The 11,754-nt window shown below is 45.6% G+C and overlaps 1 protein-coding gene across 1 annotated transcript; it reads right to left on the bottom strand.

The window, feature by feature from the left end:
- Positions 1 to 3,084: 3,084 nt before the first annotated feature.
- Positions 3,085 to 11,430, bottom strand: LOC308164108 (bromo adjacent homology domain-containing 1 protein; the record flags this gene model as incomplete). The annotated part of the gene is made up of 6 exons (XM_080538261.1): positions 3,085 to 3,274; positions 4,082 to 4,173; positions 4,430 to 4,509; positions 4,637 to 4,796; positions 6,774 to 7,144; positions 9,687 to 11,430. The coding sequence occupies 6 exons, from the start codon at positions 11,428 to 11,430 to the stop codon at positions 3,085 to 3,087; spliced, it is 2,637 nt and encodes an 878-aa protein (XP_080394387.1).
- Between the last annotated feature and the right edge of the window lie 324 nt (positions 11,431 to 11,754).

The raw sequence follows: 11,754 nt of genomic DNA, 5'->3' as shown, positions 1-11,754 counted from the left end.
TCTAACCACAAATCTAGGATCAGATTAGGGGGGTGAGAACATATTCAACCCAGTATCAGTGGTTAGGGGTAACCTCTCCCTTCTCTGCCTGGGGGTGCTTTGGTCTGGTCTTCACTGTTGATGCCCAGTCACATCTCTAGATACAAACTACTAATGTTACACCTTTTGTGAATTCCCATTCAATTACTTTTTTCTCTCAAAAAACTCATAAGTTACTAACAAACAGAAATAGTTTTCCTTGACCATAAAAGTCTTAGTAACAGGACCTTTTAATTAACACATAAATCCAAATAAGTTAAATTGAAATCTCATATATTGTATTGTTTACTCCATTTAAATATACGTTTTGTTCTTTAAATATAATCATTACAGGCCTTGCAAAAAATATGACACTGTGCATTGGCTGTCTGTTTGCTTCCTGCCCTGTGCTTCCAGGGTTAGAGTTCAGATATGTACACTTCATAGTAAAACTCTTTAGTACGGAGGGAATACTGAACTAGCACACCTTGCAGTCAGAAGTGACCCTGTCCCATTTATCTTCTTCTTTTATTTGGTCAAATCTCAATTTTTACTTTGTGATTTCAACTGAAAAATAATCTAAAATAAAATAAAAATAATAACATTTTTAGTTTTTTGAATGTACACATTTTCAAAAATAGTCCCTCTAAAAATATATTGCAAATGCCATCTTAGGAAATTGACATAATAAAATATTTTTGATAAGGAGGACATTTTAAAGTAGGAGAATATATATTACTTTTCTAAAGAATCTGGGCATTAATAGAAATAAATTACCCATTTTGATCAATCAATTTAGATTTTGAACACATACTTTTTTTCTGTCTCATAAAAGGTTGATTAGTTAATCTTTCGGGGTATGATTCAAACTGTCAGAATGGCGGTATATGTCAGATGGCTTTTGGGTATTCAAAACACAGATTATATGCAAAGTCCAGCATTAAGACGTTTGCAGTATAACAAAGCAACCAGGTACTTTTCCTAAAGGTTCACACACACACCACTGTTTTGACTGAATATGACAGACAGCAAAACACTTTTGCAGGTTCAAAGGCAATGTTGAATGATTGTGGTTATAAAAAAAACAACCAACACATCTCAATAACATATCAAAAAGACATTTCCCAAGATAGAAACAAAAAAAACTTCTGGAACGCCGAGGTTACGTTCCGCACAGCGAATTACATCATGATGCCATTTCATATCTGGATCACATGACCAGTGTAGATATACAGTATATACCAGTGTAGATCCAGACTAGGAGGAATGCTTTTCATTGTACATACAGTATTTCATGGGTAGATATGACTTGTTTGTGCATCAGGTAACACATAATAATATGCTGGCGGATTCTACTTATAAAATGTGTAAATGTAAATGCATTGACAGTCGTCACGACAGCCTTAGTTTCCATTCTCTAATAAGCACACAGACATGAAGAATACACAGTATTTTCCCCCCGTTATAATATTAGTAGCTGAAAAAAGTCAGAACACAATCATAGAAGTTGTAATTAAGGAATGGATTAGTGCAATCTAACAAGGGAAAAGGGGGGCGGGGGGTGAGGAGAGGATGGAGGGGAGGGAAGGATGAGACAGGAGCTCTGCTTTGTGACATCCTTTGGTTCGATCTTGGGAGACGGTGGAACTCCTAGGGGGAGAACGTTTTGGGGCGTAGAATTAGAATCAGTAGAACAGACATTCCTATGTGCTCCATGATAGTGGATGTGGGGTACCTAAAGGGACTGGCCATTCGCAAGCAACGTTCATAGCTACATGGTTCACTGGAGAGACAAGCGAAACAGAATAGTGAACAGTGAGAAATCTAAGTGGACTCCAGTATGTCTGTTCTACCACCTTCTATTTCGACGTGGTGGGACTAGCTGCCTAAAGCTCTACCTGCAAGTCATAAGGCAAGTCAAGGGGAAGAGCAGAGGTGGGGCACTGACATCAACATCAACAACCCTCCTTCTGATGCAGACAAATAGAGGGTCTAACCTCAACATGAAGGGGTCTCTCCATCGGAGAAAAAAGCATGTCAGTCCTCAAAAAAGATAAGAAAAAAAAAAGGGGGGGGGGGGGGGGGGGGTTGGAGCTGAGACGTTCTATATATTCCCTACGTAGTGCCCTACTTTTATCTAGAGCCACATCGTGTGGATTTGGGAATAGGGTTTCATTTCTGACAGAGTGGAACACACTTTGGTCAGAGAGTAAGTTGTCACACACAGGAGAGACTCCCACTTCCTCTCCAAACCTGCTCTGGTGGTTTTACTGCCTGCCTGCCTGCTTGCCTCTGGCACAGACAACACTGAACCGATACAAACATTTACCCTACATCACTCTTACACTGTCCTAGTCAGAAGAGATCCCTTCAGCGGAGTGTGTGTGTGTGTGTGTGTGTGTGTGTGTGTGTGTGTGTGTGTGTGCATGAGGGTGAGAGTGTGTGTGTGTGAGAGTGTGTGTGAGAGTGTGTGTGAGAGTGTGTGTGAGAGTGTGTGTGAGTGTGTGTGTGTGTGAGAGTGTGTGTGTGTGTGTGTTTGTGTGTTGTATATGCCCTCATTATAACAGCTGTCAAACCAAAAACTTCAGCAACAGGCTCTCCGTTACCACGGTTCCTGCTCTCTGATTGGTCAGCGAGCCAAGCCCATCCTGTCTGTCTGGATGTACAGTAGGTAACATGGTTTATGGAACCTTTAATTCTTTACGTGCTGCAGACAATCCAATCCAATCCAATCCAGGATCATCTCAGTGAAAGTGGATGAGAATCCCCCCCCACCCCACCGCCCCTCTTCTTTCCCTTCCCCCTCCTCCTAAGCAGGACAGTAGTTCCAGTTGAAGGGAGTTCAGATGTCAACTACAGAGGCCCCTCCATTACTTACGGGGGGTCCCGTTTCAATACTTCAGGGCCCCCCACTTCTAAGGGCGCCGTTCCAATACCTCAGATAAAGCCTCTCCAATACTTCATGGGTCCCCCCCACCCCTAAGCACTTTAGGGGTCTTCAACTACTCATCCCCCCTGTCAGAGGACAGCTGTGTGTGTGGGCGGCCGTCTGTCCTCTGCTGCCCCCTACTGTAGGTTCTTGAGGATGCGCCCGTAGCGGAAATCGTAGACGTGACGGCAGAGGTACACCAGCTCCGGGTCGATGTCGGTGGGCACGCGGCGGTGGGCGGGGGGGGCACAGTCCGATTGGCAGGGCACCACGCTGGCATTGCCAGGCGGGACGCCCTCGGTCCGCCGTCTCACCAAGGCACAAAATCTGCAAGCACAGCGGGAGGAAATCACACAGAGTTCAGTTATCGATCATTACTAACTAACTAGGTGTTTTCTACCACTGTTGCCTGTGCTGTCCCATTAATGAAGCACTTTGTGCTGAAAGTATTAGCATGAAGCGCTGTGGAAATCTATTTTATCGGATCCTCTTCAGATTCCGTTACTAGATTTGTCCAATACCAGAGACTTTTCAGTGGTTCTTAGTGGTCTATGTTGAAAAGAATACAAGCAAATAAGTGAGACAAAATGCCTTTTTTTCGGATCAGGAAGCAGTACGTCTGAATGATCCTGAACTCCTAAAACCATAGTGTTTTTGCACCTCCCAGTCGGCCGTGGAGGCGCATTTAAGCTAAAACGCAAGTGACAGATGTATGCGCTAGCACAGTGCTTATGGATATAAACAAAACAGGGCAATAGCTAATTCGGTAAGGGTAACCTCACTCCTCCCTAACACTTGTGATTACCCCCCCCCCCCCCCACAATATGTCCCTCAGAGGAAAAATCCTCAAATGGCCGATACCTCGCTTTTGATCTACCGGAATGCAGTCGTAAGCTGCTTTCACATTGCGTCACGTCGTTCGTAAAGGTGTCCCCATTAACTCGTACGACGTACTGTGCATATGCTCCATGCTGATGTGCCGTCACTGACAGTTGGGACTGTCGGTGACGACGTGCGATTACATCCCTCTCTAGGAAAGGTCTTACGCGTGTCTCGACAAGAGGGAGGTGTCCATTGAGGGTTGTCTTCCCTCTGAGCGGATGGGGGGGAAAACGAAAACAGCGGATGCCTTACCGACAGTACTGTGCTAACGGGAGAACGTAGCATCTGTCCTCGATGCAGGCCACGCTGTTCTCGTCCTGGTGCCGGGAGGCGAAAATCTCATTCTGAAAGGAAAGTAAAGAACAGTCATGTCGTTTTCGCGTCGTTGAAAATCACTGTACAACCAAAAGGTAGAAAGGGCGACAGTAATCTGAGGGGGCTTTCTCTCATCGTCTAAGCATTACTTCATCCTCACTAATGTGAAAACTATCTATCTAACTATCTATCCGGTGTTTTCAGATCAGTGCTGACAGAGGGAAGAATACCGGGAGAGGGTTGCCACTTCAGACTACTGGGGAGTGAAGGATGAGCTCGCCTCACCTCACAGTGCATGCTGGGATCTCTGCCTCCCTGCGTATGTTCAGGTCGATAGTACCAGAACAGGCTCATCATCAGCTCTCCTGAGGACGCACGGATGCGCGTACAAACAAACACACGCGCACACACACAGTCAATAATAAGGGTAAACACACACGGTCAACAACAGTTAAACAAAGGTTTATGCAAGGAATTCTCAGTTTCTCCCACCTGTTTTGGGGTCCTCCCAGAGCGCTGATATCTTGGCAACGTACGGAAGGGACTTCTTCCTAGGGCCGGAGCGCAGCAGCACGGTGTCTCTGACGTGTATCACTTCGCCGTCTCTCGCCACCCCTTCGTAACACTGTCGGAGGGCCGTCTCGTCGTCCCCCTGAGACACACCACGGGTAGTAACACAACAGGTCAATACACATGGCTCTTACAACACACTCTCTTTCAGGAACCAGACGTGGTATCGTTCTACCTGACGGTTCGACTGAGAACAAACTCTCATGTAGAACAATGACCAGAGGTTGGAGTGGAAAAAGGGTTGAATGAGTCAAACCGGGATGATAAGGTCACAGTGGTATTATGAAAATGAGAGGGAAGTAACACTTTCACTATCAACACAAAGAAACAATAGAAACAGAGAGACTGCTCGCTTCCAACCCCCCCACAAACACACACACCACACACACACACACACACACACACACACACACACACACACAGACATACACACTCACACACACACACTAGACCAGGGGTGGGCAATTAATTTTCACACGGGTTCACATGAGAAACTGGGACTATTGTGGAGGGCCAGACCAGTAGGCTGAACTTAATTCTGCTCAATATTACTTGTATAGATTTATAAAAAGCAGTAAATGATATGGTTTTGAATAGCTGCTACTGGTAAGAATACATGTTATGATAGGCTATGAAAATGTGGAGTAGGTCAAATATAGAATTTAGAAAAGATTAAAACTGCCAATCATTATATCACCATTTAATTTAATTTTTAACATAACATACTTTTAACCTTCACAAAAACAATTCTGAAAATGCAATTAATTAACTTGATTAAAAAAGCGATTGTGATTTTGATGTTTTTCAGCAAAAGGACTCATTTAAACACAGGGAAGTAAATGCAGTTATAGTTTTGACCTTTTGCAACATCAGTTTGTCTATTATTTATTGCAAAATAACAGCATCCGCACAAACACTGTGCAAAAAAACCTTGTTTATTGTGAGCTTTCGGTCATAGACCTTCTTCAGGGATAAAGCAGACACTCAGTTTGAGTGTGTGGATGCTGTTATTTTGCACTCTATGACACTCTTCAGTTCCAGCACCTCGGCAAAGTCTGATCACGGATGAGCGGTGGTATTTTCACTATTTTGCCTATTATTTATTAACATTATGAGTCACAGAGCTAAGCATCTGATTTTCTGAAAAACAAATACCGACATCTTTGAAAAAGATAGGTAATTTAACAACTCTTACAGCTTCTGTCATAATAAAGATCTTTAACTATTGACTCAATGGGATATCTCATAACTCGTCTTGACCGCTCCATCCCTGGATGTGTAAAGCTTGGTAAACAGTCCTGTTGGGACTGCCCGTTCCCGCTCTGCATCAGTCAAATTCTTGTATTTGTCTGCGTGTTTAGTCTCGTAGTGGCGATTCAAATTGTAGTCCTTAAACACAGCGATCTGTAATCCACAAACTAAGCACATGGCTTTTGACTTAAGTAAATAAATATTTAGAAGTCCATGTCTTGTTAAAAACTCTACACTCTGCATCAATCATTCTTTTTTTTAACGTGAGCTGACTTTTTTGAGGGCTAACGTCTAACTCAGCATCTCTCCAACTGCACATTACAGTGAAGGTGTGTAGCATAGTCATGCACGCACATATGTAAATTGAAAAGAAACAAAGCAGTCACCTTCAAAATAAAAGCAAGGCATTTATATTGCACGCATTGCGTACACTTATTTACATGTTATTTCTACTGTTATGAAAATTATTATTTTTCTATTGAAAAAAATGACCTCACGCGGGGCCGGCCAGGGACAGCCAAAGGGCAGCATGTGGCCCAGGGGCCGTACAATGCCCAGGTCTGCACTAGACGGAGGTTACTGAAAAACAATGACTGAGTTGAAGCAGGATTGGGTCAGCATTACACAATGCTATTTTTTGGGGGGGGGGCAGTAAATACTCTATTGGATTTACACATGGGGTTTGAGAAAAAAAGTATCCTTCCTCTCTCCTCTACTCTCTGGTCTGTTGGAATGGAACACGCACACACGCACGCACGCACGCACACATGCACACATGCACACACATACGCACACCCCCTTCACCCACCGCAATGAAGACCTCCTTCTCCGTGGGCGCTCCTACAGGCAGCCAGCCGTTGGTGGCCCGGCGGCGGCTGACCCTCTTCTGTTTGGCGGGGCTCAGACCGGGGCTCAGGCCGGGTGTGGGGACGGGCTGCTTCTGGGACAGCCGCGTCCGGCCCATTGACAGGGACCCGTTGGGTGGGTCGGTGCTCTGGGGGCACTCCCTGGCCAGTTTTAACCTAGCCTGGGGCTGCCCTCGGTCAGTCACTGGGGTGAGGAGACGGGGTTTGGTCTGGGTAGAAGAGGGGGCACTTGGGAGAGGGCAGCCGGAGAGGGGGAGGGATGGGGGACCCAGGAGGGCGGGGCTGTGGTCCCCCTGGGGGGAGGAGTAACTCTCTGGAAGGAAGGAGAACAGGCAGGTTGGAATGCTGGTCATAAGCTGTCATACAGGGACAGCCTGCTATCAACTCAACTGAACAGTGTGTGTGTGTGTGTGTTTATGTGTACCTACTGAATAAATATACTTTGAGTCCATTTTACTAAGAGTGCCTGTTATGTTCGAGAGAGAATACTAGAGCCCAACTGAAGCCAATTTATGGGTGGCTAAATTCACAGATGGGATAATGGGAAAACAATGCTCTTAATGCTGATAAGGCAAAAATCCATATCTCAATAATGACCTGAAATGATCTCCATTGATAAATAGTAGCCTAATATCTATATCTAAATAGTAATAAATAGTCATATCTATCTATTTATTTTATGTGCAGTTACTATGCCAATTAAGAATTTCATATTGTTCAGTCCACTGCATATTGATATCAGTAATTTGCTGTCCAATCTAACTTGTTGTGACAGTTTGATCATCCACTGAATTATGTTTGTTATACTCAGTTCCTCAAAACATGCACTGTGAAAAGCATTCTTAAAACATACCGTTACAATACCCCCTACATGTCTACGTTGCCAACCACTATAATTTCTAGTAATGTTTTATTCCAGCCCTAAATAATATCTCACTGTGTGACTCATTATGCCGAATTCTCTTGTTCAGTCAACCTCCTTTTAGTTAGAAACTGTGCTAATTGAATGCTGATGTAACGCTACTTTTCTGAATTCAGCCACTTCAGTAGGCACTCAGTTTATTCATTCATAAAAATCCATATACACTATATGGACAAAAGTATGTGGACACAATTATTGTCTGGGGCTGTTTTCGTGGTTTGGGCTAGGCCCCTTAGTTCCCGTGAAGGGAAATCATAATATTCTAGAGAATTGTATGCTTCCAACTTTGTGGCAAAAGTTTGGGGAAGGCCCTTTACAGTTTCAGCATGACAATGCCCCCAAACACAAAGTGACATAATGACATGGTTTGCCGAGTTTGGTCTGGGAGAACTTGCCTGCACAGATTGGGAGACTGGCCTGCACACAGAGCTGACCTCAACCCCATCGAACACCTTTGGGAAGAATTGGAACCTGACCGCCGACTGTGAACCAGTCCTTCTCGCCCAACATCAGTGCCTGACCTCATTAATGCTCTTGTGGCTGAATGGGAGCAAATCCCCCCGCAACCATATTCTAAAACCTAGTAGAAAGTCTTCCCAGAAGAGTGGAAGCTGTTATAGCAGCAAAGGTGGGACCAACTCCATATTAATGCCGATGATTTTGGAATGAGAAGTTCAACAAGCACTTATATACAGTATATACAATATGGGTGTGATGTTCGCGTGTCCCAATACTTTTGTCCATATAGTGTATAGTGTCTACTCTATATTGCTTTGGAAAAACCCAAATGTACTGATTTGCTATCATTTCGGAATGTAAGGCTGACGCACATCTTTGGTGCTGTATCAGTGCATTATCTAGGGAATATCTGCTGATCCAGTTTGTCTGTAAAAGACCAATATCGGCTGATAATATCCATGCTTCGATATATCTGTCTGGTTCTAGGGAATACATCATATAAGTTAATAGAGATGCACCGATCTTATACTGAGCATCGGTATCGGGACGATATTGGCCAGGAATCTGAGATTTACCGATCCAATGCCGTGGCACAAACTGTCATAACAAATTGCTAAACATGTGCGTCATCGACTGACGGCTGCAAAGATGATACACCATGAGTGCAGTGACCAAAATAATAACCATGTCTGCAGTCTGAAATTACTTCATGCTTGAGACAGACACCAGTATAACAGCTTGTTGCAAAATTTGCAAGGTGAGTGTATTGAGGGTGCGGCAGTAGAATTTGACATTTAAAAAAAGATCCTTTTATCGGATCGGTAAATACTCAATGTTCACTACTCGGAATCTGTAATGGCAATGAAAAAGGTGCATCACTACTAGGAGTGTAACAGATCATGGCTGATCCGTGATCCGTACGGATCGCCCCCCACGGTTCGGCAGGCATGTGTACTGCGGATCAATTTCAAAATGTAACCAAGTAATAATATTTGTTAATATCTCTTGTAAATCAATATATAGAGTTGCATGCTATGTTTTACTCTAAAGCGCAATGATAGGTTGATAATGCAAAATAAATATGCTGTTTACTCACTACACGCGCCTCCTCCCTCTTTCCCATTGCACTATAATTTAAGTTGAATGTGTATTTGACCAGTTTTGACTGGCCAGTCTTGAATGTTTTTTTTTTGTTCCACACAATAAAAGTGGTGTTTTTACAGAATTCAAAAAAATATATATATCCGATCCGTGACTCAGAAACTGCGACATGATCCGATCCGTGAGTTAGGTGATCCGTTACACCCCTAAATCACTACAAGTTAACAAAATGTTATGACATATATGAAGCAATGGATGAGATCTTATCACTAATAAATACATTGATGTTTATGTCCTTAGCATTTCCTAATCGGCTAATATGAGAAAAGAGGCCGTCTGTGATTTTAGGCAGTCACCTCTGTTCTCCTCTTACCTGTTTTGATGTTGTGAGTGCACCCAGAGCATCCTGTGTTGAAAGAGCACCCCCTGCTGGTGACTGGCTGCATGGCTCTGTAGGCGTAACCACTAACTCGGCAAGCCTCACCGTAGCAGGGCGAGCCTACAGACCCACAGAAAGTTGGGTGGGCCAGTCCTGAGGCATGGGAGACTGGAGCACCCAGCAGCTTGGAGCCAGACACCCTACCAGGGCACAGCGTGGAGGGGGCAAAGTTCAAAGGCCGAGAGGCGAGGGTCGCTGACGGGGTTCCAGGGTGTGCTATGTGGACGTAGTAGCTGGAGAAGCAGGGGTCAGCGGTGCACAGGCAGGGGTGAGGGCTGAGGGTCAGGGCCGTGTGTGGGTGGGAATGAGACAGGGATGGTGAAGCCACCAAGCACTCTCGCTTCACAGAGGTCATGGATGAGTTCAAAGATTTGTCGTCGGGATCGCCATAGGCCTGTTGACCCAGGAAGAGCGCCAGCCTGTGGCAGTACTCTACGGAACCTTCCGGGGGGCAGCAGTAGTAAGGGCTCAGCTCTGCCTCCACCTGTTCTTCTTTGACAGGCTTCAGCGGGTACGCTAACATACTACGTGACTGGTAGCCTGGCTTGGTTAACCGGTGGGTGCAGATGGTGGATTCATACTCTACTTTAGGCTCAAAACCACCCTTCTTGCACATTGTACAGTCACTGTGCGGAGGAAGAAGCTTCTTCCCCTTCTGCTTGGGCTGACGGCCCTTTGGTTTGAGTTTCATTGGTGGTGGCTTCTTTGCAACCAAGGGTGCGCACGTAGCCTTGCAGTCGGTCTTCGTCGCTGGTTTCGCTCGCTGTTTGCTGCTAGCTGAGGTGCTAGTTAGCTTCAGCAGGGCAGCCGCGTTGAGTCCGGCTAGACGTCTGGGGGCGGGAGCATCCAGGTTCTCCAGACTAATCCCTCCTCTCTCCTCCCCTTTGTCCAGTTTGGCCCTCTTCGCCTGCTTCGAGCTTTGGCGTGGTTCGGGCTTGTGCGATGCGGAGCCCTTGCTGCTGCCTCGCAGACCTTTAGGACACTCGGCCATGGTGCTCCTGGCTGGATCTGAACCCTCTCCACTGGCAGCCTCCTCCTGTTTTCTCCTGGCCTGTCTGGCTGCAAGCTGGGGGTCACCAGGCCTCTCCAGCAGCAGACTGTTCACCGCCTCAGCGTTTAGAGAGGCTAGTCTACGCTTACGTGGCTCTGGAACAAGTGTGCAGTGATCGGGGCTGGGATTATTTGATTTTGATTTAATTTTTGGTATCATCTTCTTCACCAGGCTTTTCCCGCTGGCTTTGCCTTTTGCCGCCCTCTTGCCAGATTCGGGTTTGACGGGCGGTTGTGTGGCCCCGTTACTCATCTCCCTGTCTTCTGCGCTCTCGTTCTCACAAATATCTTCCTCCAATCGCGTGAGGAGAACGTGACAGCTCAGTCCCTCCCCTTCTGAACTCCCTCTCCTCCCCCGCAGAGGGTACGACTTCCTGTCCCGTCGCTTGTCCCGCCTCCTGCTCTGCTTCCTGTGCTGTTCTGGAGTCATCTCCCTTTTGGCAGTCATCTCTTTGACCGCGCCTCTTCCTTGTTTGGTCCCCCCCCTCTTCGTGGTCCTGCCGAATCGCAGCGAGCGCTCAGGCCAGGCTCCGCCCATGGTCTCACCATGTGGCCTGTGGTGGCAGTTGTCCCGCCTCCCTATGCTACGACTATGGCTGAGGGAACCCTTCTGCCTCGCGTGGGTCATCACATGCTTCCTCTCAGGGCCTGGGGAGGAGACAGAGACTAAATGGACCCACCGTTCCACAAATAACAATACAGTAACACAATAAGAACATACATTCACGTCATACATTAACACTACATTTACACACAACATCACCGTGAGTCAGAGTTGCCATTGTATTATTGTGTGTATAGAGCCACTGCTGCTAATGTATTACTGTGTAATGCGATGTAACTGTATCACTGTGTTACTACCGCATTCTGTGTTTTTGAAGAGGAGAGCTTTGGACTGTCATACACTCTCCTTTCATAGACACAATAAAACATAAAAAAGCGTTGTTTACAC

This window comes from Nansenia antarctica (genome assembly GCF_963989245.1).
Source record: "Nansenia antarctica genome assembly, chromosome: 1".
Classification (NCBI taxonomy): domain Eukaryota; kingdom Metazoa; phylum Chordata; class Actinopteri; order Argentiniformes; family Microstomatidae; genus Nansenia; species Nansenia antarctica.
Note: the sequence above shows the minus strand (reverse complement) of the source record. Positions and strands in the feature narration are given on the sequence as shown.